At 39.5% G+C, this 27,607-nt stretch overlaps 1 protein-coding gene across 3 annotated transcripts in view; it reads right to left on the bottom strand.

Annotated features, from left to right (window-relative positions):
• The window catches only part of SUGCT (succinyl-CoA:glutarate-CoA transferase), a 768,020-nt gene that overhangs the window by 582,338 nt on the left and 158,075 nt on the right, over positions 1-27,607 (bottom strand). For all 3 annotated transcript variants that reach the window (XM_049642763.1, XM_049642762.1, XM_049642764.1), the window contains one exon: positions 1,548-1,643. In XM_049642763.1, coding sequence (XP_049498720.1) covers positions 1,548-1,643 — 96 coding nt within the window. The remainder of the gene's footprint in view (positions 1-1,547; positions 1,644-27,607) is intronic.

A 27,607-nucleotide genomic window follows, 5' to 3' on the forward strand; every position in this document is an offset into this window, starting at 1 on the left:
TGAGCCACCCAGACGCCCCAGGTATCAAGTTGCCTATCAGAGAAGTGAGAAGGCTGAATTTGATGATCTCTAAAAAGTTCAAAAATGCAGCTTTTGGTAGGTCTGGCTAGAAGTTTAGCCACAGAGGGCTAAGAAGTAGGGAACCCAAATGTCACTAACAGTGGTCATAAAAGCACTGCTAAAGAAAAAAGGGGAGGCACTCAAGAAAATGTCTTCAGGGGTACCTGGGTGGCTCAGACAGTTAAGTATCAGACTCTTGGTTTTGGCTCAGGTCATGATCTCACAGTTCATGAGACTGAGCCCCATGTCAGGCTCTGTGCTAACAGTGTGGAGCCTACTTGGGATTTTCTTTCTCTCTCTCTCTCTCTCTCTCTCTCTCTCCCTCTCCCTCTGCCCGTCTTCAGCTCACACTGTCTCTGTTTCTCTCAAAATAAATAAATAAAAACTTAAAAAGGAAAAAAGAAAAGAAAAGAAAATGTCTCCACTACTGTAGTTACGCCAAAAGGCACTTCTACAAGGAAATCATAGTAACGCCTCAGGGACAAGGAGAAGATACACAGAAATAGAAAGCGAAAAATTCCAGATTCACATTGGGTCACTGAATTGCTCAAATTTGTATTAAAAGAAATGGAAAAGAAGCTAGTTTTGCTGAAGGAAATAATGTTCTTAAAACTAAAAGGATGAGTAGCAGTTGTTGATGGATTGATTTCCTGGCAAATGCAAAATGCGGACTTCTGCATGCTCTGTCAAGGCCATTAGCACTGAAATGGCTACAGTAAACTTCACTCCTTCATTCAACAGATATTTACATGGTGCCTAGTCCATACTTCTGCTGGATGTGAGAAAGGATATGGTGATGAAAAAGACACCTCTAACTCTTAAACGTATTAGAGAAGATATAACAAATATATTAGTAAATACAATGAGAAATGATACTACGAAGCTAAGCAAAGGTTAAGGGTTTGGAAGAAGAGTTAGTTTCTGTTCTTATTTTATTTGTGAAAGATCACAATTCCTTCACATATTCATTCACACTAGCCAACATCAAGAATTTCTAAGGACAAGTTTAGACACTTAATAAAGAACAGCAGTTCCTGAGCCATCTGCTTTGCTCTGAAAATAAAGATCCGTCACACGCGAGTTTTCATTTTACTCCAACCCTGTGAGAATATTATTGTCAGCTGGGGTAGGTAACATTTGGTTTATAACTGACATGGTGAACAAACCATGCTTTATAAAATGGCTACAATCAGTGTTTCTTTGGGGTGAAAAAAACACAAACCATCATGTGTGGCCAAAAGTCACTCACTTTCAGCAAGTTCCTTTGATCCATTTAAGTGTCCTGTTACTAATCTTCTGATGAAGAAATGTGCAAAACACAGAATTTAAAGTGAACAACAGAACCTTGTTATAGTCAGACAAAGATACATAACAGAGTATCCTGAAAGGTTTTTTTTTCTTAGCAAGGGAAATAATTTCCCAAATTCATATCATACAAAACTGCAGATTACAGTAGCCCAACTCTATGTTGTATGTATTATTCTTACCTGGTAAGGAACAATACTGCCATGAGCTGTGCCCCATCGTTCTGCTTCCTTTTGGGCAATCAGATAATTAGCAGCTACCTGGGTCAGACAGGCCACCTACCAGAGGAGGGGGGAAAAAAGGTAGTTAACCCACAATTACGAACAGAAGGTTATACTGTGAAAGTTCTCATTTGAGTTCATTTCATGCCAGGGCAGAAGAAAATAAAAGAGAGAAGAAACTCCAAATAGGTTAGAAAATACACAGGAGGGATGCCTGGGTGGCTCAGTTGGTTACATGTCCGACTTTGGCTCAGGTCATGATCTTGAGGTTCCTGAGTTCGAGCCCCACATCGGGCTCTGTGCTGACAGCTCAGAGCCTGGAGCCTGCTTCCGATTCTGTGTCTCCCTCTCTCTCTCTGCCCCTCCCCAACTTGTGCTCTGTCTCTGTCTCTCAAAAATAAATAAAAACATTTAAAAAATAAAGAAAATACACAGGCCACCATGCCTTCATCACGCAAAGAAAGATAGAACGGTATTACATTATTGCCTGAGACTAAGTATGAATAACATTCAGCTCCCAGAAAGATCACTGGAGGACAGGGGTGCCTGGGTGGCTCAAATCGGTTTAAGCATCCAACTCTTGGTTTTGCCTCACCACAGTTTCATGGGTTTGAGCCCCACATTGGACTCTGCGCTGACAGCGCAAGGCCTGCTTGGGATTCTCTCTCAGCCCCTCCCTTTCTCATGCTGTCTCTGTATCTCTCAAAATAAATAAATAAACTTAAAAAATAAAATTTAAAGATCAACTGAGGATGGAGGTCGACCCAGTAGATGAAACCCTGGTCCAGCCTTTAGCATCAAAACCACATCAAAATACATCAGCATCTAGTACATTCCTTTCCCCTCCTCACCCGTGTGCTTTTGCTTTCTGTCAGGATGACAAAAAGAAGAGCTGGTGTCATCCCTGAGCAGCTGAACCAGCCATGAGCCAGGTTCCTCTAAAGTTCTCATTTCATGAAAAAAATAACAATAATAAACCTCTACTTTGTTTCAATCAGTTCAGCTGCCCAAAGCATTCTTACTGACACAGAGAATCAAAATTATTTGACTTTTTGAAATTCCCCGTGAATTGTCCTCATTTAAACAAAAACTGCTGTACCTCTCTCAAATTAGTCCTAACCCCATACCCTCATTATTATACCTATTTCAGGTTTCAAAAGCCTTAGATCTCTTAAAGGGATCATCTAAAACCTTAGGGTCAGCTTCTGACTCTTGCAGTATTTCATACACATATCTTGAAAACCTACAATGATTCAATAGCATAGTAGGATAACATGAGGATAATGACTTGATTCCCAATGACCCGCCACGAGGAGCCTGTGTTCTCACGAATACCCATGCCCCCAAGGGCTGTGAACTATGGAAAGGCAACCTAATAAAAATTTTCCAAAGTTTCCAGAAAAAAAAAGCTTCTGGCCCCATAACATAATCAGGATATTCCACATATACCATGGGTTTATTTTCCCCATTCTGGATCATCAGGTGTGACTGGGAATCTCCCAAGCCAGTTAAGTCGAACATATCCCAAACTAAGTCTGGCTCCTGGAACAACTCAGGGGTGGTTTTTCAGGGCTCTGTGCCACGACCTGTCATTGCCCTCTCCCTGGCATGGCTTCTTGCCTCCCTCAAGGCCTATCAAGAGGGCTCGGCCTGGATGAATCTCCTTACAGCAGCAGACATTCTCCTTTACTTTATTCTTGGGATTTACACTCACTTTTATGTTCATTTACTGCTCTGTTGAAATTGGAACTGCCTTATGGCAGCTGGTTCAGCTGTACTGCCCAGGTGGCAAAACTAATAAACTTTGAGTCATCCACTTCTGGACCTCCATCTGGTCTCGGGCATTTGAACCATGGAGCATTCCAGGGCTGCCTGGGGCTGCCTCGTGCTAATCACCATTTCACAGATCACTTCTGTGTCTTTCAAAATGGAAAATCAAATCAACATTTTGTAGTCAAAAAAATGCACTGGATAGGAAGTCCAGTTTCATGATTTTGCATCTCTGTAAACTCTAAGAGGTTGTACGGCTGTAGGTATTTAACTACTTTGACCTTCAGACACATTCTCTATAAAATCTTGGGCATTTGGCCAAAATGGGTGCTTTTCGATCTTTTTAAAAAAAGGGCGGGGGGGGGAGCAGAACTCCTGTACCAAACCACATAATGCACAAAATCCTAATGTGTGAGGAAGTAACCCCCAGTGTTCTGGTTGAAGTGGAAGCAGGCCCACAATGTCACCCGGGGCAGCATAAACACAGAACTCAATTTGCAAATAGTAAATGGTCTTAAATTTGCTTCCTAGGTCTATACTTCTGACTCTTATTCTTCTTAACAGTCTGGCAGATAAAAATGATACCAGGGATGCAATTGTAGTCATTTTCCCATTAAAGCTCTTCCTGAAATTGGGTAAATTCTCTCAAGTCTGAGGTTTTTCTATAAGAAAGGTTTTTCTTTGATCTAACTATATATGAGAGATGGGGGGAGGAGGTTGTTCTTCTCAAATAAATTCTGGTAAAAGTCACTCTCCAAGTTGCTCTGGTGCTACTGAAGGCCAAGGATTCACATTAATAAAGGTAATTCTCTGCAAGCAAAGAATCATAAGAGGCTTGGTATTTCCACTCTTTTAATTTCAAAGTCAACTGAGAGTCAATAGACCAACATCAGCAATAGCTGCAAGAGGTAGTGAACTGACTGGATGATCACAGGTTAACCTGAAAATCCTAGATTGATCTGACATGGTTGCCAGGAGGATGTATGGGCTGGATTCTAGGCTGGAGATGAGCCCGACTACCTCCTTTCTTGCCCACGACCTCTTTCTCTCATCTCAATTTTGACTTCTGTGTTTCTGACCCTACCTTGCTAAGCTATATCTTTGATAACTATTTAGTAAAAGCAGAGTTATTTAGAGTAAGTTTGAATGAAGAGTCAAAACTCATCTCACCAACTGTTTCTAAATGGGATGCCCTATCAGTTTCTTGCACACAACAGTAACTCATGAAAACAAAAGAGCATTTCAGGACTAACAGCCTCTCACTGGGCAGAAAGGTTAGATAAGATTTTAAGCCACTGCCACCCAAAAACAAAGTGTGATTTGTCAGTAACTATTCAGAGGCAAATTTGGGGGAAAAATGAATTCTATTTAAAAAAAAAAAAAAAGGGAGCGACAGGGCTAAATTTAGCAACCCAGTGTTTAAAAGGGGCATTGCAAAACTAAGAGTAATCTACTATTTGCAATGAAGTATTTTAAGGCAGGAGAAGGGGGAGAAAGTCAACAGCTATGACGTGATTACGTATGAAAAATCAGAGGCTTCCTGGCAATTAATGACAAATTTTCCACAAATCAAGAGAATGCAGGATGTGACTTTTAGGTTAATAACTACATACTGTATATCCATTCTAAATATTGCATTAGATCATTACTTACATCCCCTAAACTTAGGGCCATTATTTCATCATGTGGACGCTATATAATTTACTCAGAATGTTGCCTTTATATGGTTTCATCTGAACAAAAAAGCCAACTTTGGTTTAATAATAATCATTCTGACAGAAAAACTATTATCTTAGATAACATAGTGGGTCCTGGTATTGTGTGTCTAACCAGAAAACCAATGGCATGGTCAAAGTGGCTCTCAAAGGGCACAGCCCCAAAAGACATGAGGAAGAATACACCCAATTATTTCCCAAAGCAGCCCCATGGGGTCTGTCACCACGTTTCACTTCTACCGAATGAGGATCAAACTGCAATAATAGAATTTTTCATCTCCAAAAAACCAAGTATGATGGGAAAAGTGGGGAAAACAATACTGGGATTGGGGTCCATTGCATCACAACTGGTCAATTTTTCCCTCCTGCTCCCTTGCACATATTCTGGCCTCCAACTAAGCTGGGCTAAACACCAATCATGCTTCACTTCTGCACCTGCCCATCTTTCCAACCATTCTTCAAAGTCCATTGCAATGTCACCATTTCCACTAAGTATCCTCTCATCACCCAAGCAAACAAATATTTCCCCTGCCTCTGAACAAACACAACCCCTTAATCTGCCTAACTCCAGCTGCCCTTTCACAGTCCACCTTATACAACTACACTTATAAGATGGCAAAGCTAAGAAAACCTAGATCAGTGGTTCCTAAACCTACCTGTGCATCATAGTCACCTGTAGAATTCCTGGACCCACCACCCCCCCGCCCTGGACCTACTGAATCAGACTCTCCAGGGATGGGGTCTGGGAAAAACATAATTTAACCAATGTAACCAGATTTGAGAACCAAAGCCTCAGGGAAATCTAGCCTGATCTCTTAAGGTTAGAGATGGATAAATAAAGGAACAGAGAAGGAAATAACTTACTTGAAGTCACACAGCTGGCTAATGACAGAACTTTAAACTACTCTAACTACAGTGTCCTCCTCCAACCTAACTTATTATCCATAGCTTATCTTATCCTTCCTTTTAAACCGGGAACTATTTCAGAGTAAGAACTGTTTGCTACAAACCCTTCATATATTCTCCCAGCACCTAACATAGAATTTCCACACTATTTTTTTAATGTTTATTTTTGAGAGAGAAAGAGTGTGTGAGCAAGGGAGGGGCAGAGAAAGAGGGGGACAGAGGATCCAAAGCAGGCTCTGTGCTGACAGCAGTGAGCCCGATGTGGGGCTCCAAGTCATAAACCGCAGATCCTGACCTGAGCTGTAGCTGGATGCTTAATCCATCCACTGAGCCACCCAGGCGCTTCCACGCACTAATTTTTTTAACGCGTGAATGGAAACAGTAAGTATTAGTTTATTTACTCAACAAATACTGAGTGCTGCTTTGTGTAAGGTATTATGTCAGCTACTGGGTACAAAAGTAAATAAAAAGACACAGTCCTGCTCTCTTTGGACTTAAGAATAGTGGAGAAGACAACTAAACAGTTATAGGAACTTGCACGGGGAGAACTTTAAAAACAAAGAGAATATCATGTGGGCAAGCCCTAAGGCAAGAAAGAGAGTGGCATACAGGGGGAAAAAAATCTGAAAGTAGATGCATATAACTGAAGCATGACAGGAAAGAGACAGGAAATGAAATTAGAGGTGGACAGATCCTGCCGGCCCCTGAAGGAGTCATTCTCTGCACATCTTTCAGAATGATTATTTTATTTTATTTTATTTTATTTTATTTTATTTGTTTGTTTGTTTGTAATTGATCTCTACACCCAACGTGGGGCTCAAACTCACAACCCCAAGATCACAAGTCTCATGCTCCACCGACTGAGCCAGCCAGGTGCCCCTCAGAATAATAGTTTTAAAATCAAGAATTATATTATATCATCCTTCTACTTAAAACTCATAGGGCTTCCCACTGCATTTGGAATTAAACCCAAAGAATGGACTGAAAAGAGACAAGAGAGAAAAGGGACCAGTTACAGATACTGTGAAGGTCCAGGCATAAGCCTATGACCGCTCAGACTAAGTTCGTGGCAGTGGAAATGGCCAAATGAATGGATTTAAGATCTCCTTTAGGGATAGAATGGACAGAACATGTAAAAGACTGTATGGGAAGGGGATGGCAGATAAAATGGTGAGGAAGAGGAGGGAGCTACACATAACTCCCAGGTTTCTGGCTGAATATCTGGGTAGGCTATGAAGGCACTAACAGAAATAAGCAAATCCAAGAGAGGAAGGAGGTGAAGGGAAAGGAAAACAAGAACCCTCCTTTGCATATGTTGCATTGGAGATGCATGCAAGACAATCATTGGGGCTGCAGTCATCAGCATATAGAAAGTATTTAAAGTCATTCCCTAAGGGAAAATAGGGAGAGAAAATTAGAGAAGAAACCAGGAACAAGGTAAAACAAAAGAAGATAAGTCTCCATGCCCAAAATTGCCTCTAATCAGAGGTATGAATAATGATGCAATTCAAACCACCAGCACCAATTTACCCCAAAATAAGGAGTAGGTGAAATAAACTACGATATTTAAACATAACAGGAGATAAAAGTAGGCATTTAAAATGGTGCAACAGAAGAAGATAGTACCATGTGAGGAAATGTTTATAATTTTTTTAACTTTTTATTTTAGAACGGTTTTAGAGTTACAGAAAACTTAACAAAATAGTAATGAGTTCCCATATACTCCACACCCAGTTCCTCTATTATTTTTCTTTTCTCTGCTGATTTAATTTCTTACTTATTTTTTAGCTGACACAATGTTACATTGGTTTCAGGTGTACCACCTAGAGACTCAACTTCTCTAGACGTTATGCTGTGCTCAGCACAAGTGTGGCTCCCATCAGGCTTCCTTCAACACCATCCCAGTACCATTCACTATATTCCCTATGCTGCGCCTTTTATTCCCTTGACTGTTCATTCCAATGCTCCTATTAATTAGCCTCTTACCCCAGTGTGATACATATTTTACAATGAAAGAGCCAATATTGACACATTGTTATTAATTAAAGTCCGTGTGTTCAGATTTTCTTCATTTAAAAAAAAAATTTTTTAATGTTTGTTTACTTTTGAGAGAGAGAGACAGAACTTATTCTTTTTGAAGCAGGCTCCAGGCTCTGAGCTGTCAGCACAGACCCAGGACACAGGGCTCAAACACACAAACCGTGAGATCATGACCTGAGCCCAAGTTGGATGCTTAACCGACTGAGCCACCCAGGTGCCTCAGGTTTCCTTCATTTTTAATGTTCTTTTCAGCTCCAAGATCCTATTCAGGATACCTATCACATTCTATTTGGTGGTTGCTTCCGTAGGCTCCTCTTGATTGTAACAATTGATCATACATTCCTTCTTTCTGAGGACCTGGACAGCTTTGAGGAGTATAGATCAGGTATTTTGGAGACTGCTCCTCAATAGGGATTTTTCTTCTATTTTTCTCATAATTAGAGAATTATGGGTTGGTCTTTGGGAATTTGGACTTTTTGGAAGAAAGCTCACAAAAGTAAAGGGCCATTTTCGTCCATCTTATCAAAGGTACAAACTATCCATATGACTTAACATTGTTGGTGTTGACCTCCATCACCTGCCTGAGGTGGTGGCTATCAGGTATCTCCACTGTAAAATCATTCTTTTTTTCCTCCCCCTTTCCACAATGAAATCTTTGGGGGTGAGGAGTTATGCTCCTCCTTCTCAAGGATGAACTGTCCACATAAATTATTTTGAATTCTGCATAGGATATTTGTCTCTTCTCTCCTATTTATTTATTCAGTCATTTATTTATATCAGCACAGAGTCCTAGGTATTTATTTTATACTTTGGGTTATAATCCAATATGACTCTATTTTGTTGCTCAAATCATTCTTTTTTGGCCACTGGGAGCTCTTTCAGTTGGCTCCTTTGACACACACCCCATCATGGTGAGGTTTTTGTTTTTAAGCACTTCTTTTTTTGTGGCACTACAGGATACTCCAGGATCATCTCTAGAAGTTCTGTTCCAGGCTTACAAGAAAGCATAAAAAGAAGGGGGATCAAAAGGTAAGTAAAGGGAATGTCTATTTATATATTATGTTAATATATTATATATAATATTTATTTAAGTGTCAACCAGTGCCTCATTCATTCATTTATTCAAAAATCTTGACATCACACCTACTATGTGCCAGGAACTGTTCAAGGCACAGGGGAAATAGGAGTGAATAAGACAGACATGGTTGCACTGTCATGAAGCTTACATTCCAGGGTCAGCTACATTCAGGCATAAAAAAACAGGAGGATATCAAGAAATGATAGATAGAAATGATTTTCTAGACCAGCAGGTTAGAAAAGTCTCTTTGAAGAGGTTAACACTAGGGGCACCTGGGTCACTCAGTCGGTTAAGTGTCCAACTTCGGCTCAGGTCATGATCTTGCAGTTCAGGTCATGATCTCCCAGTTCTTGCGGGTTCGAGCCCCGCATGGGACTCTGTGCTGACAGCTGGAAGCCTGGAGCCTGATTCCGATTCTGTGTCTCCCTCTCTCTCTGCCCCTCCCCCACTTGTGCTCTGTCTCTCTCTGTCTCTCAAAAATAAATAAATGTAAAAATAAAAAAATTTTTGAAGATGTTAACACTTAACTGGAGACCTGTAGAAAGCATGTGAAAATCTAGGGGAATCTTTCTAGGCAACCACATCAACAACTAAAAGACTTTCTTGCGGTAAAAAATTTACCATATTTCAGAACAAAAATAAGGTCACTGGAGCAGGAACGTAGTAGGTAAAAAAGGCAATAGTATAAGATGGGGTTAAGGAGGGGGGCGCCTGGGTGGCTCAGTCAGTTAAGCGTTGGACTCTTGATTTCAGCTCAGGTCATGATCTCACGGTTTGTGAGTTCAAGCCCCCGTGTCAGGCTCTGTGCTGACAGTGTGGAGCCTGCTTGGTATTCTCTCTTTCTCTGCCCCTACCCTGCTCATGCACTCTCTCTCCCGATTCTCTCTCTCAGAATAAATAAATAAACTTAAAAAAAAAAAAAAAAGATGGAGTTAAAGAGGGAAGCAAGCACCAGAACATGTAGGTATTGCAGGCCTGAGTAAGGACCTAGAATATCATTCTAAGTGTCATGGGAAGCCATTGATTTATAATAATTAGATCATCTGGCTGTTATATGGAGTATTAAGGGGGAATGAATGAAACCAAATGATCTCACATGAGGTTGGTATTACAGCCTCTATTTTACAGATGAAAAAACTACGCCTAGGCAGATTAGGTGTCTCGTCTAGGTCACACAGTGAGTTGCTGAATGGCAAATCTATGACTCACTCGCAGGTCAGTCTAATCTCCAGCCCATAGGGCTAAGGAGGGAACGCATTCAGGAGTGGAATGGCTATCCCATGTTGAAAAAAGAACAAGAATTATACCTATTCATACTGCATTTACCATTTTAAGCTTCTAGTATTCACTAACAATAAAAGCTAATATCTATATTAAGTACTTACTGTGTACTGTTCTAAGCATTTTATGCAAATTATCTTATTTCATCCACATGACAACTGTATGAGAGAGGTGCTATGATGAACCCATTTTACAAATGAGAAAACTGAGGCACAGAGCAGTTTCATAATCTTCCCACAGTTATATACCTAGTAAATGGACAAGCCAGGACCTGAACTCAGCTAGTCTGGATTCAGGCATTCTATTCTGTATTTCATACAGAATCAAACTCCTTAGTATTCCTGAATGGCCATGATCCTAGAAAAGTTTTATTGACTGTCCTACTTGGTAAAGAAAAGACAGTCAGTAAACATCCTTTCTATTAGGTAAACCTCTACAGATAAGTCCGACCTTAATTATTACGTAATCCTTAATATGGTACTCACTCAAAGATTTCTGCTTTGCTGCAACTATGTCTTTACTTCTATTCCAATGTAATTAGAAATAAACTTCAACCTATAAACATTTTACCTGTAAACACTGGAAAAACCAGTAGAGCTGTTATGTAATTTTAAAATCTCTACCTTTATTTGCTTAGCAAAGGAAGAACATATTGTCAAATCCTTCTCTTTGGGGCATTTTTTTTTAACCTAATGAAAGGAACACACACATTTCACATTCCTCTGAACTATCACTAATGGTAGTCAAATCATATTGATGTTTATTTTATATACTGAACTCAAAAAGAAAACATATTTGCATCATACTCAGAATAATTTTGCCAATCCATCTGAATCAAAATCAGACATGTGGAAACTGGATCTCAAATGCCAGAAGGTAAGACCAGACAACACAGAGAGACAGAATTTCAAAAGCATGTTTAGTGTAATACATCAAACATATTTCTTACCATTAACCACTGACCCAGTCAATCATTTCACTCAAAAAGTGGTTATGAATAACTAAAAGGAAAAAATGTGATGAGTAAGTGGAAATATAGAAAGGTAACAGTTAGTGACATGATGTACTTATTTATTCCTGTGATGTCTTCGGTTTCAAATGTTTTCTTCGAATATGGTTTTACATTTGAAATAACTTCATTCTTTAAAATATTTGTTTCTTAAAACAAATGAATAAACAAACAAAAAGCAGAATCAGACTATAAATATAGAGAACAAACCGATGGTTGCCAGAGGGAATGGGGGTGAGAGAGTGGGCAAAATGGATGAAGGGAAGTGGAAGATACAGGCTTCCATTTATGGAAGGAGAAAGTCTCAGGAATAGAAGGCATAGCATAGGGAATATAGTCAACGATATTATAACAGCACGATATGGTGACAGATGGTAGCTACACTTGTGTTGAGCACAGCAGAAGTACAGAGTTGTTGAATCCCCACGCCGTACACCTGAAACTAATGTAACATTGTGTGTCAACTACACTCAAACATTTTTCTAAGTTCTGTTTTTAGAATACATACATTGCTCTGCAACGCTAGTTTTAAAAAGAAGTTATAAGAAATGAAAGTTACTTTTGTTTATTGTTTCCTTCATGCATTTAGCAGATATTTAATAAGCCCTTATTATATGCAGAGCACTCTGTCAGGTGCTGTCAGAGGTCCCAAAATAAAAAAAAGAGAGTTTTATCTCTCAAGACAGTTAAAATCTTTTTTTCCATTTTTGTAAATGTTTTTATTTATTTTTGAGACAGAGAGAGACAGAGCATGAGCAGGGGAGGGGCAGAGAGAGAGAGAGGGAGACACAGAATCTGAAGCAGGCTTCAGGCTCTGAACTGTCAGCACAGAGCCCGACGCAGGGCTCCAACTCACGGTCTGTGAGATCATGACCTGAGCCGAAGCTGGATGCTTAACAGACTGAGCCACCCAGACGCCCGAAAGCTAAAATCTTTAATTCAAAATAGAAATAATCAGTCCCACAAGAGACTTTTTAAAAAAAATCTATCAAGTAGACAGGACGCCTAGGTGGCTCAGTAGGTTGGGCGTCCCACTTTGGCTCAGGTTATGATCTCGCAGTTCGTGGGTTTGAGCCCCATATCGGGCTCTGTGCCGACAGCTCAGAGCCGGGAGTCTGCTTCAGATTCTGTGTCTCCTTCTTTCTCTGCCCCTACCCCACTCATGCACACTGCCTCTCGCGCTCTCTCTCTCTCTCTCTCTTAAAAATAAACATTAAAAAAAGTTTTTAAATACAAAGCAGCATTTTTCACAGAGCTACAACAAATAATCCTAAAATGTGTAAGGAATCACAAAAGACCCTAAATAGCCAAAGCACCTTGAAAAGGAAAAGCAAAGCTGGAGGCATCACAATACTGGATTTCAACTTAAATTACAAAGCTATAGTGATCAAACCAGTATAGTACTGGCACCAAAACAGACATATATATCAATGAAGTAGAATAGAAAACCCAAAAAGGAACCCAAAACTACATAGTCAATAAATCTTTGACAAAGCATAAAAAGAATATGCAACAGGGAAAAGATGGTCTCTTCAACAAATGGTGTTGGGAAAACTGGAACAACATCCAAAACAATGAAACTGGACCATTTTCTTACACCATACACAAAAATAAGTTCAAAATGGATTAAAAACCTACATGTAAGACCTGAAACCATAAAAATTCTAGAAGAGAACGCAGACAGTAACATCCATGATGCCAGCCGTAGCAACTTCTTTCTAGATATGTCTCCTAAAGCAAGGAAAACAAAAGCAAAAATAAACCATTGGGACTTCATCAAAATAAAATGCTTCTGCACAGCGAAGGAAACAATCAACAAAACTAAAAGGCAACCTATGGAATGGGGGAAGATACTTACTTGCAAATGACATACCAGATAAAGGGTTAGTATCCAAAATATATAAAGAACTTATAAAACTGAACACTCAAAAAACCCAAAAAATCCAATTAAAATGGGCAGAAGAGAAAAAAGAAAACATCCAGATGGCCAACAGATACATGAAAAGATGCTCAACATCACTGATCATCAAGGAAATGCAAATCAAAACTACAATGAGATATCACCTCACACCTGTCAGAATGTCAACAACATAGAAGCAACAGATGTTGGCAAGGATGTGGAGAAAGCGGAACCCTCTTGCACTGTTGGTGGGAATGCAAACTGGTGCAGCCGCTCTGGAAAACACTATGGAGGTTTCCATCCAGCAACTGCACTACTAGGTATTTATTCAAAGAATATAAAAACACTAATTCAAAAGGATACATGTACCCTGATGTTTATAGCAGCATTAACTACAATAGCCAAATTATGGAAACAGTCCAAGTGTCTCTCCACTGATGAATGGATAAAGAAGATGGGAGATATATATATTATAATATATAAAAATTATTAATATATTACATTAATGTATAATATACAATGTATTATACATAATGGAATATTACTCAGCCATAAAAAAAGAATAAATCTTGCCATTTGCAACGATGTGGATGGAGCTAGAGAGTATTATTACTAAGCTAAATAAGTCAGTCAGAGAAAGACAAATACCATACGATTTCACTCATATGTGGAATTAAAAAAAAAAAAAAACAATCAAAGGCAAAAAATAAAAGAGAGAGAAGCACTCCAAGAAACAGACTCTTAACTATACAGAATAAACTGATGGTTACCAGAAGGGGGGGGGGGGGGGGGGGGGATGGGTTAAATAGTTGATGGGGATTAAGGAGGGCACGCGCTGTGATGAGCACTGGGTATTATATGGAAGTGTTGAATCACTACACGGTACACCTGAAACTAACATTGTATGTCAGCTAACTGGAATTTAAATAAAAACTTAAAAATAAATTAAAATAAAATAAAATAAAATAAAGGTTAAGCTCAGAGAGACATGCTCCTGCCGACCTTGACAACACAGCCTGCATGGGCTCTACAGCCACAAGGAACAACCTGTCAACAACCTGAAAGGGTTTGAAGGACTCTGAGCCCCTAGTGAGAGCTGCAGCCCAGCAGACACCTTGATCGTAGCCTCTTAAGACCTGAGCAAATGGTCCAGGCTTTCCTAGACTCTTCACCCATGGAAACTATAATGTAATAACCTTGTGTTATTTCGAACTATGCATGTGTTAATCTATTACATGGCAATAGAAAATTAATACAAGGCTGAAGCCGCTGAAGTAGATGAGTCGGCTGAATGCTTCCAAGGAAAGCAGAGGACAGGGGCAGGGCTCTGGAGTCAACCAAAGAGGGAACAAAAAAAAAAAAAAAAAAAAGAACATAACTCTAAAGGAAGTGAAGGTGGGAAGAATAACAGAAAGGTGTGGTGTCTGGAGGCCAAAGGAGAAGCATGTTAGAAGAACAGTGTTGAATGTGTGCCAAATAGCCAAGTGAGGCCAAGGAGGAGGACAGTGAGAATCTCAGACTCAACAAAAAGAAATTAGCCTTCAAAGGCAATGTCAAGAGAGAAATTGGAGTGGATATCATAACGCAAAGGATTAAGAAAAGTCGGTGGAAAACAGAAAACTCAATACAAATAATACATGTAAGTCTGGCAGTAAAAGGAGGAAAGAGACAGAACAATAGCTGGAATGCTTAGCCAAATTACCAAAAATGGTGTCAAGTGAAGATTGTTCGTGATGTTACCTTTTCCAGGGTATACAGACTTTAATAGAAAACTAACAAACACAAAAGCCTTAGAGCTAAAGGAATGAATCTCTCTGAGTGGAATTTCAGGCATTTCCCTCAAGTTCATGGGAGAAAGATTTTATAATTGAGTCATTTTCCTAGAACCTTGAAGTCACAGAGCTATATAAAACAACGCTGCATAGAACAACAGCTTATAAACCAAGCTCCGACATGAGAACAAAAATTCATTTACACACTCTGACTACATCTGATCATTCTAACTGACTAAAATCCAAGAATGTAAAGGTGATTCGAATGAGGATTTTTGTCTGGCCACATCACACCGCACTGCTCTCCTGAGCTTCTGTGGCATGGCTCCCAGAATAACAAGGGAGACTCACCAGCATACAGGACATGATTAAGTTCTTCAGTGGTGACTCTTCTTAAAGTGTCCTCATGGGACTTCAAGGGAGAGGTGCAAAACCAGGTGTGAATTAGGGCAAGAAATCATGTCAGTGACCAAATGATTCAGCAGGTAAAGTATGTGTCACATTATTACACTTCAAGAAAAAATTCATGCACTGAAGACAGGTACACAGTGCCAAGGACTGCCATTTAATTAACAAAATCAACTCAGTGATAAAAACAGACAAACAAAAAACTCTAAGAACACCAAGAAAGAAAAAATACATTATGTTTTTTTAACGTTTATTTATTTTTGAGACAGAGCACGAATGGGGGAGGGTCAGAGAGAGAGAGACACAGAATCCGAAACAGGCTCCAGGCTCTGAGCTGTCAGCACAGAGCCCGATGTGGGGCTCGAACTCACGGACCGCGTGATCATGACCTGAGCCGAAGTCGGCCGCTTAACCAACTGAGCCACCCAGGCGCCCCTCTATTTTTATATACTAATTCTGTTGTATTTGAAAGTGCTAATCTTGTACTTACATTTCATATCTTCAATCAACAAATACGTATTGAGTGACTACTTTGTTCCAGGCAACGTGCAAGGTGCTGGGAATACAATAGTGAAAGAGATAAATCCTCTGCCCTCGTGGAACACAGGGTCTAGAGAGAGGACACGTTAAACATGTACAGCCTATGGGGCGCCTGGGCGGCTCGGTCAGTTAAGCCTCTGACTTCGGCTCAGGTCGTGATCTCGGGGTTTGTGAGATGGAGCCCTGCATCAGGCTCTGTGCTGACAGCGCAGAGTGTGCTTGGGATTCTCTCTCTCTCTCTCTCTCTCTCTCTCTCTCTCTCCCTGTCTCTGCCTGTCTTCTGCTCTCTCACTCTCTCTCTCTCAAAATAAATTTAGAAACTTAAAAAAAAAACAACCATATAAAGCCTAGTGAGGTGAGGAATTTGGGGACAAGCCTAGGGGACTTTGAGCAAAGTGACCTTGGCATGATAAGCATGATAAGCATATTCTTTTCACACTTCCCTGCCCCCTCCTGCCACCAGGACACAAAAACTGCTTTTGGCAAATATAACTGCTATGTTACAGCCATCTTTACTGGTGTGGGAGTCACTTCACGGGAACAGAAACAATAATAATACTCCACTCTACATACGAACACCTGGGCAACCTCACCTCTGTTCTTACTAACACATCTGACCAGAGACTAAAACCAAGGAAACTGATTTCAGAACCTTGCTAACTTACATCCCACAGTCAGAACTCAACAGCAAGCCACATGACACAAGCTGGATGGCTTTTAAGGTCTAAGTTGCAAACTGTGGATGTGTTTGGACTTTTCAACATCACCTTTAAGAGACCTCAAAGGTACACCGACATAATCAGCCTTTGATGACACACTGTATCATATATCCACATTCTCATATGCCCCTAATTTCATACATTTGCATACGATCTGCATTCTAACGTATCCGCAAATCTGTTTTTCTCTGCTAGAGGACTGTAATATGATAGAGCCCTTAAGGATCCACTTTGCTTTGTTGTGTCAATCCTCATATTCATCAGACAATGATCATTCTCTTAGCCACATCCTCCACCTACTCCTTAACCACAATTGGAGGGCTAGACAGTTCTGAAGAGGGCAGAGTCTTTGAATCTTTTTGATATCCTCAGCAGTTTGGTGGAAAGATATTTGGATCCTGAGTCCCAGGGTCAGCCTAGCTCTTCACTACAAAGTTCTGAACCCCGACTCAGGTTTGCAAAACATAACCAACTTCTTTATAGCCCTGTTCGTATAACTTCACAATAACATGGTAAAAGCACTTTGAAAATACTCAAATGTAAGAATCCTAAAAAATTATCCTTTAAAAAAAACATATTATCCAAGCAAATACAGACCAAAGAGCTCACATGGGGTTTTACTCTACAACAATTTAGTAATTTCTATTAGATTGATGCTCTCCATCTTTCATTCATACAAATAATCCATCTAGGAAAAACAATTCCCAGAGATGACAAAAACAGGTCAGTCAGCTTTAGAAATTCCAGGTATATTGATTGTTTTTATTCATGAAAGAAGTTTCTGAACTGCAAATTTTTTTAACTCTTATAAATATTAAACACACTTTAAAACACTGCTGGTTCAGAAAAATAGCAGTGGAACCACTGATTAAAATCAACACTTTGTACCTGAAACAAGTATAATTCTGTATGTTAATTCTATTGGAATTAAATTTTTTTAACTCAATGTTTGGATGAATCAAACCATTGATTAAATCTTCAGGTAGACTATAAAGCAGCAAAAATTGATTTCTAATGAGATTTCTAAGACAAATCATCAGCAGTTTACCTCCAGAGGTTGCAAACGGGCAGCTCGTGAGCAGGATTCCATTCACAACTGCATTTTGTCTGGGCTATGTAGCATTTCGAAAATTAAAAAGTTTTATATAAAAATTCAAATGTCTTACTTCAAAAATTGAAGATCTGGCTATACTGGGCCAGTATGGTGGAACTGGCTTACACTGGCTCCGCAGAGTTGATTGTTAGCATCTCCTCCAAACACGTTCAGTAACGATCGTATTAGAGGCTTGAAATCAGCCATGTGGAAATGTTTACACAATGAGAATTGGCAAATGCTACAAATCGCTGCTCTTTTTTTTTTTTCTTTTTTTCTTTTTGCTTTAAGAAAGCAAGTTGAACATTTACAAGCACACCCCACACTTGGGACCACAATCTCACATGACAGCAAATGCTGGAGTGAGGAGTGACTAAGCCCTTCCTAGCCCATATCCACCACTATTGTTCCTTGTCTGGCTCACTTCACTCATTTTAATAACCTGCCTGGCATATTTAAGTATTTGCAACTCCTGGTTTACAGTCATAATGTATTCAAAACAACTCTTAGGTGATAACAAAGAAAAAAACAAAGAACAAAAACCAAAAACCTAAGCCACTGTGCTTGCTTGATAATTAAAAACAAAGACCAGGCTTAAATTCAACACAGTTGGACAAAGTGAAATACCATCTACAGATTCCTTCTTCTCCCTATTTTAGTCATTGTGGTATTTAGGCAAACAAGAACATTGTGATGGTTTTCAAGTCATAAATGGAACAGTTAGCAAATATAGATATTTTTTAAATGATAAGAGTATTGTTTAACTGTATACCCTTAAGAAACAAATAATGAAAAGCTGAGGATTTTTATTTCTAGTGGGGGAAAGATCATCATTGCTTTTCAAAACTCTGAAGGCTTTGGTTTGTCTGCAAATGGATATATGACAGATATCTTGAAACCCTGAGCAGAAAAATTCTGACACGAGACAAACCTCTGATTAAATGACTCTTGACTAGAATGTCTGAACATGAAATCAGATATGATAGTGGTCAGAAAAATTCCCTTTCATGTCACATTACATGGGTTCACACACAGATGAACCCATGCTTAGCCTGCCCTAATACATAGGTCTGTGCTTCCAAAGACAATATATCCCTCCCTTCCCTTGGGGCATGAGTATCAGAGTCCCACCCACCAGAAGAAAAGCATTTTCCAGAAACCACTTCCACAGTCCCAAGAACAAAGACAGAGGACAAAATCTGGGGAGGAATGCACACCAAGGGAAGTTCCTAAAACAGTTCCCATCGACTGGTTCCGTAGATGTGAATACTGTCCTGCCAGTAATCACCACCACCGTAAGGAAGGGGCAATCTGACCAAGTGCCAGAAGCCTCAATACACACCACTTTTCAAATTCTATCTTCTCTCCTCCACCTCTCGCTACATTTCTCTTCAGTCTCAGACCTACTTCAGCATGATTCCTGGCCTTTTCTTTTTTTCGACATGCCCCAAAATGACAAGTATTTGGAATTCTATCCTAGTCCCCAAATTATCATATGTTCAATTTTACTGTGGCAACAAATCAAGGATAGTAAAGCAACAGGAAGAAAGAAATAGAAAGGAAAGAAGGTGAGAGGGACAGAGGAGAAGAACAAAGAAAGGACAAAAGCATGTTTGAGGTAACATGAGAGAAGGGGACCAAGTTGATAAAAAGGAGGAAAGCCACTGTTGTGTTTTTGATTGCTCTTAATATAAATGTAGAGTTAGGGGCGCCTGGGTAACTCAGTCATTTAAGTGTCTGACTTTGGCTCAGGTAATGATCTCACGGTTCCTGAGTTTCAGCCCCGTGTCAGGCTCTGAGCTGTCAGCTCAGAGCCTGCAGCCTGCTGCAGATTCTGTCTCCCTCTCTCTGTCCCTCCACTGCTTGCACTCTGTCTCTCTCAAAAATAAATTAAAAAAAAGAAACACACACACACACACACACACACACACATATATATATATATGTTGAGATATATATATATATATATATATATATATATATATATATATATATATGTTGAGTTGGGGTAGAATCCAAATACTATTCTTGGTCACCCGTGAAACATTTTGCCTCCGATTTTCGACATGCTCTCACTTCCATGGGACATTCTCCAGTATACATGGGAAAGCTTAGGAAATGATCCAGCTAAACTTAAAAGCAGTTTGTTGATAATACTGAAAACAAAAACAAGGCAGAACAATAACAAAAAGAGCAAGAGTTTTACCTACATTCAGTAATGTGTACTAGCAGTGCTAACTTACATCGAGTTTTTTGTTTTCTGTATATTGATTTTCACTGATCTAATGCTAAAGACCTGGACCTCAAGAATAACAGAGTTCTTCTCATTTTATTTTATTTTATTTTTTATTTCAATTCCAGCATAGTTAACATGCAGTGTTATGTTAGCTTCAGGGGGTACTGAGTGCTTTTAGTAAAAGAACTCAAGGTGAGCCTGAGTACTTCTGCTCACAATTCTCAGGCGCGTACGGCAGCTGACTGAAAGTATTTCCTGGACTTACAAGTGGTCTCAGCCCACTGCCTAGTCTGAGCTCCAACCATCATCCACGGGCCTCGCCTGTATAATGACATAAGCAATATGTCACCACTATTTTTAGCTTAATTTTAGCACACACGTTCCCTCAACTTAAAAAAAAAAAAAAAGCAGTAGCAAGATTTTTACTTTTTAATGGTTGTATTCTAAATGTTTTTTTTTAACCTTTATTTATTTTTGAGGGACAGAGAGACACAGAGCACAAGCAGGGGAGGGGCGGAGAGAGAGGGAGACACAGAATCCAAAGCAGGCTCCAGGCTGTCAGCATGGAGTCGACACAGGGCCAAACTCACGAACTGAGAGATCATGAATGGGCGCCGAGGTCGGACGCTCAAACGACTGAGCCACCCAGACACCCCTTAATGGTTATATTCTAAATAATTAATCGCAAGACTAGTTCACGAGCTCGAGTCCCAGGTTGGGCTCTGTGCTGACAGCTCAGAGCCTGGAGACTGCTTTGCATTCTGTCTGCCCCTCACCCACTCATGCTCACTCTCCCTCTCTCTCTCTCAAAAATAAATAAACATTAAAAAAATCTTTTTTAAAATTATTTTTGGGAAAAAATTAAATAAATAATTGCAAGACTTACTCAAAAGTAAAATCTTTGTGTAAAAAAAAAAAAAAAAATCAGTCTCTGCTGCAACCAATATAGCTCCTACGTCTGGACATGTAAGGTTAAGAAAGGCAGTAATAAGGTAAGAGTGTGCAAAAGGTGGGGACAAGGAAAGGAAACAAAACAGGAAAAACTAAGGTAGAGACAACAATAATAATGATAATACAATAATAAAAGTTAACACTTATTTAGTGCTTACTATGTAATGGACTCTGCAGTAAGCACTTTACATGTATTAACCTATTTTAATCCTCATAGCAATTGGAGGAGGCAGACAGTGTTATTATCCCCATTTAATGAATGAGAAAACTGAGACAGAGCCATTTTATGACTTGCACAAGTCTTTAGCTACTTAGTAGCATATTGAGGATTTAAATTTCAGCAGTCTGGCTGGAGAGTCCATGCTCCTAACCACTACTCTATAGTCTAAATAGAAAGGTTACCAAATGAGAGAAAATAATTCAACAAGCTTAAAATTAAATTTAAGGGGTGCCAGGGTGGCTCAGTCAGTTAAGCATCCAACTTCGACTCAGGTCATGATCCCATGGTTTGTGGGTTCAAGCCCCCCATCAGGCTCTGTGATGACAGCTCAGAGCCTGGAGCCTGCTTCAGATTCTATGTCTGCCTCTCTCTCAGCCCCTCCCCTGCTTGTGCTCACTCTCTCAAAAATAAATAAACATACATTAAAAAATTAAATAACAAAAAAAAAGAAATGAGGTTTTACCTTATAAGGAAAAAAATACATTTTGCATTCAGATTAAAATGTTCTACCTAATAAACACAATATAAATTTTCATGTGTATTTGGCAACAGGTAACAAGCGCAATTACAAACATTAGAAATGAATATAAAAAGCCTTCTCCAGAAAGATGGGAGCACAAGATTTCAGCCACCAAGGACAGCCTATTTCTAGTGCAGTTCATGAGCCCACAGTGCCATCCAGTGATAAGGTAGGTGAATCACGCATACATTTCTCCTGCAGGTTACTATAATCTTTCCTATAGCTAATCCAGAATTTCCACACAAAAAAGGAAACTTACATTAGTAATACCTATCTTTTAATTTACTATAACTTTTGCAGAATGACCCTTACATTTAAATTTCCCCCTACTCTTTTTAAAAAAAATTTTTTTAAGTTTATTTATTTATTTTTACAGAGAGAGAGAGAGCAGGGGGAAGGGCAGAGAGAGAGGGAGAGAGAGAATCCCAAGCAGGCTCTGCACTGTCAGCATAGAGCCTGATGTGGGGTTGAACTCATAAACTGTGAGATCATGACCTGAGCTAAAACGAAGAGTCAGACACTTAACCGACTGAGCCACCCAAGCACCCCTCCCCCAACCCTTCTTAATTAAACATGCGAGTTTGACCAGAACATCCCAAGCTATTAACTTGAGGGGTAAGAAAGGTTGCTGATAATTTAGTAGAGTGATTCATTTCCCTCGAGAAAACATTCAAACTATTTATTAATAGCATCTGTCACCTAGTGACACCATATAGAGCACTTCAGCACTCGTGAATGTAACTGTTCAATTCATGGATAATGGAGTTGAGAAGCAGTCAGTGGCAAGGGCTGAAATATCCACTCCAAAGAACAACACAAATTGTGGGGAGCTCCCCATCAGCAGCACCTGTACTGTGGAACTTCCAGAAGGAAAATGGATGCAGCAAGTAACCATGTGGTGGAGGAGTGAGAGGTGTAGGGAGGAGAGCCAAGCACATATCCAACAAAGCAAAATTTCTCTAGAGACCTAAATAGGCAGGTGATTCGCTTTCAAAAATTCTCACGCTGGGAATGTTTACAATATGACTTAACTGAATTCTAAAGTTTAGTTTTTCATTCAAAACCATAATATTATTGGGGCACCTGAGTGGCTCAGTTGGTTAAGCGTCCAACTTCGGCTCAGGTCATGATCTCACAGCTTGTGGGTTCGAGCCCCACGTCGGGCTCTGTGCCAACAGCTCGGAACCTGGAGCCTGCTTCGTATTCTGTGTCTCCGTCTCCCCTGCTCATGCTCACCTGCTCGCTCTCTCTCTCTCCCTCTCAAAAATAAATAAATGTTAAAAAAAAATTTTTTTTTAATCATAATATTATCACTGATTATATCCTAAGACAAAATAACTATATATGTCCCTGGAAGCAATTCAAGAAAGATGCATTAGTGAGTTATTTTAATAAAATCTTTTGCTGAAATAGTCACCAAACTTTTAATAGTAGTTATTGCTAAGGAGTGGAATTTCAAAAAACTTTTAGTTACTAAGTTACACATTTGTATATTTTTAACAATTTTTTCATGAACATGCATTTCTTTTGTTAAAAGTCTGGAAAAGTCCTGTGCTCCACTCTATTACACTCATCAGGAAGAAACACTAAATAAGACATTTGTCTCTATTTTCTATATATCCCTTCTATATTTCAATCATGCAATTGATATGTTCACATACACTTCTAAAACTCAGCTTTTTTGCTTAAAATAACAAATAACAAAGAACTACTTATAAATCTAATTATTTGGTAAAGTGTATTTCCCAGTTATCAGCTAGGCCAGATTTTTAAATTCTTTCATTTTTCAAATGCCATGATTGATAACATATCTATGGGTACAAATATGATTAAAAAGAAAAATATGTGAACTCTGGTCACCAGTATGTGAGAAACAGAGTCTGACTTGAGGTTCATGTCTGTGGTCCCTGGAATGTCCCTCTCTCCAGCTGTTTTCCTTTAAGCTAAGGATTCAGGATGAAGAGTTCCCACACTCCTAAAGACTGTAAGTCACAGTGACCAGTTAGCTGCTGATTTTCATTTATTCCACACCATCAATGCCTAAAGTTGTGTTCAATTTACCATACAGTCATAAAGCTAAGGTTGTTTCCAAATTACCTTATGTTCTTTTGGTTCCCTATCTAGCTACAGGTCCCGTGGAAGCTTGTAGAGCAAAGACTTGAAGTACAGTGATGCAAATAACTAAACCCAGCCAAAAAAGTTGTATCAAGTATGACTTGAGTTTTGATTAAAACTTGGGGCACCTTGGTGGCTCAGTCAGTTAAGTGTCTGACTTCAGCTCAGGTGATGATCTCTCCGTTTGTGAGTTTGAGCCCTGCGTCGGGCTCTGTGTTGACAGCTCAGAGCCTGGAGTCTGCTTCGGAGTCTGTATCTCCCTCTCTCTCTGCCCCTGCCCCGCTCACACTCTGTCTCTCTCTCTCTCTCTCTCTCTCTCTCTCTCTCTCAAAAAATAAATAAACATTAAAATTTTTTTAATTATTTGGGGGAATTTTAATGCCATTTAATTGTACAAGTATCAAGATGATATATGGAAGAGATATACCTTGCAGGTTGACTGCAAGAAAAGATTATGGTAGCATGCAGAAGAAGTGTACATGTGACTCACCTACCTTATCCCTGGAAGACCAACCTCCTTTTAAAATTCTGGGGTGCCCGGGGTGGCTCAATGGGTTAAGTGTCCAACTCTTGATTTCAGCTGACAATGCAGAGCCTGCTTGGGATTCTCTCTCTCCCTCTCTCTGCCCCTTCCCTACTCGTGCTGTCTCAATCTCTCTCTCTCAAAATGAATAAACTTTAAAAAATTTTTTTAACGTTTTATTTATTTTTGAGACAGAGAGAGACAGAGCATGAATGGGGGAGGGGCAGAGAGAGAGGGAGACACAGAATCAGAAGCAGGCTCCAGGCTCTGAGCCATCAGCCCAGAGCCCGACGCGGGGCTCGAACTCACGAACCGCGAGATCGTGACCTGAGCTGAAGTCGGCCACTTAACCGACTGAGCCACCCAGGCGCCCCATGAATAAACTTTTAAAAATAAATAAATAGGGGCACCTGCGTGGCTCTGTTGGTTGAGAGTCCAACTTTGGCTCAGGTCATTATCTCATAGCTTGTGAGTTCGAGCCCTGCTTCAGACTCTGTGCTGACAGCTCAGAGCCTGAAGCCTGCTTTGGATTCTATGTGTGTGTGTCTCCCTCTCTCTTTCTGCCCCTCCCCTGCTCACACTCTGTCTCTATCTCTCTCAAAAATAAATAAACGTTTTAAAAAATTAAAAATCAATCAATCAAAATAAAATCTGACCCACAGGTCAAATGCAACAGTCTCCTGGGATGCTGCTTCAAACTGCAGGCTTCAAAGTTCTGCCCCAGAACTGGAAGTGAATGCTTGAGTGTGAGGCCCAAGAATCTGGGGGTTTGTTTGTGTGTTTGTTTGTTTGTTTGTTTTCATCTCCCTGGACACAGCTATTAGAATGGCCAAAATCCAGAACACTGACAACACCAAATGCTGGCAAGGATGTGCAGCAACAAGAACTCTCACGCTGGCAGGAATGCAAAATGGTACAGCCACTTTGAAAGTCAGCTTAGTGGTTCCTTACAAAACTAAATACAATCTTGCCATATGACCCGGCAATTGCACTCACCATTATTTACCAAAAGAGTTAAAAACTTACATCACTCAAAAACCTGTTTGTGGATGTTTATTATAGCTTTCTTCATAATTGCCAAAACTTTGGTTATTCATAATTACCCAAGCTGTAGTATATCCAAACAATGGAATATTATTCAGCGTCAAAAAGAAATGAGCTGTCAAGCCACGAAAAGACATGGAGGAAGCTTAAATGCATATTAGTAAGTGAAAGAAGCCCATCTGAAAAGGCTATGTACTGTATGATTCCAACTATATGACATTCTGGAAAAGGCAAAACTAGAGACAATGAAATGATCAGTAGTTGCAGGGTTGGGGAGGGAATGAACAGAGGATTTTTAAGGTAGTGAAAATATTGTGTATGATATTATAATGATGGATACATATCATTATACTTTTATCTAAACCCATAGGATACACAATGCTATGTACATCCCTAAGTTAAACTATGGACTTTGGGTAATTATGATGTGTCAGTGTAGGTTCATCCTGGGTAAAAATGTACCGTTCTGGACAGTGATATTGATAATAGTATAGGAAGAGAGAGTATATGAGAAATCTCTGTACCTTCCTCTCAATTTTGTTGTAAACCAAAAACTAGTCTTAAAAATACTGTTGTTGCTTTTTTTTTTTTTCTTAAGTTTCCTAGTGAACTTCATACATCATAATTTGGGGATCACTTTGTGGAGTGGCAGTTCTCAAACTTTGCTGTACATTAGAATCATCTAGAGAACTTCTAAAAATTCCAATGCCCAGACCATATCTCCAGAATTTCTGGGGGTGGTACATAGGTGACGTTTTTGAAACTCCCAAGGGATCCCAATGTGTGGCCAAGTTTGAGCACTGGCTATTAGGTAAAGCACAGAGGCCAAATGCAGCATTCCTTGGCGTCTAGGCATATTCAGCTTGAAGTTTTTAGCAGTAACAACAAGAAAAAATGTTTAATACCCACTTAGCCATGGTGGCAACAAATAAAACCTAACACACTGCCATTAAGAAAAATGTTAAGTATGGTTTAAACATGGAAAAAGATGGGGTGCCTGGGTGGCTCAGCTGGTTAAATGTCTGACTTCAGCTCCAGTCATGATCTCATGGTTCATGGGTTCCAGTCCTGCATCAGGTTCTGTGCTGACAGCTCAGAGCCTGGAGTCTGCTTTGGATTCTGTGTCTCCCTCTCTCTGCCCCTCCCCCACTTGTGCTCAATATCTCTCTCTCTCTCTCTTTCTCTCTCTCTCTCTTTCTCAAAAATAAACATTTAAAAAAATTTAAACATGGAAAAATACTTTTTACCAATATGACAACATACAAAAAAGGGAGGAGAAAAAGTTTTCAACAGTTTGAGGTTTTCAACAGTTTGAGGCAATGGAAAAGGAAACTTATTAAGTCCAGCCTTCATTGACAAAAAACTTATGCTCTAAATATCACAGGTCAGTTTCATTATATGACAAAGGAAGTAACAAATATTGTACATTTTTTTCATACCATTATAAACCAATCTGCAACAGTTTAGGGATATTTAGTAGATGCGGAAGCAGAATGTGTATCAAAACAAAACAAACTAAATATTCAATTAGGTACCAATGTCAGAGAAACCAAATTATTTCTCCAGTCAAATCTTTTTTTCTGTAGTTAAGAAGACTGACAGATGCACCTGGTTTTCCCTCAGTGGCTTACAAGACACTACATTAGTAAATTGGAAATAGTATATCCAAATACAATGGAAAACTACAGTCCTAGAATTCAAAAACCCTATTTTTACTCAAAGAAGTGCAAATTTCAGCCTCAAACTGGGCCTATAGGTTGAACACAACACTAAAGGAGAATGTACTCACTTTACTATTGTGGCCTGGCTTGAGTTCAATAAACTCAAAAATATAAAGAATTATGGAACTATTCGATGGGAAGGAAGTCATCGTTTCAGAAAAGACTCCACAATTTACATGATTTCAAATCATGCTTTAAGTTCTGCAGTTTCCTTTAGAAAAAACCTCAGAACCTATTTGTGTTATCATCTATCCTGTAAGTGTGGTTCCATTTCAGAAAGAATTGATTGAACTGAAAACAAACTATCCCACCAAGAAGACACCGTGTTCCTGGAATTTTAGAGATAAATATATAGATTCTAGAGCTACCCTGAAATTTCTGGCAATCGTCTCTCAGTAATGGTTTAATCCTCTGGCCCTGTGAAAATTCATCTAAAGTATAAAATTGCTGAAACTAAAAA

This window comes from Panthera uncia, chromosome A2 (assembly GCF_023721935.1).
Source record: "Panthera uncia isolate 11264 chromosome A2, Puncia_PCG_1.0, whole genome shotgun sequence".
Lineage (NCBI taxonomy): Eukaryota > Metazoa > Chordata > Mammalia > Carnivora > Felidae > Panthera > Panthera uncia.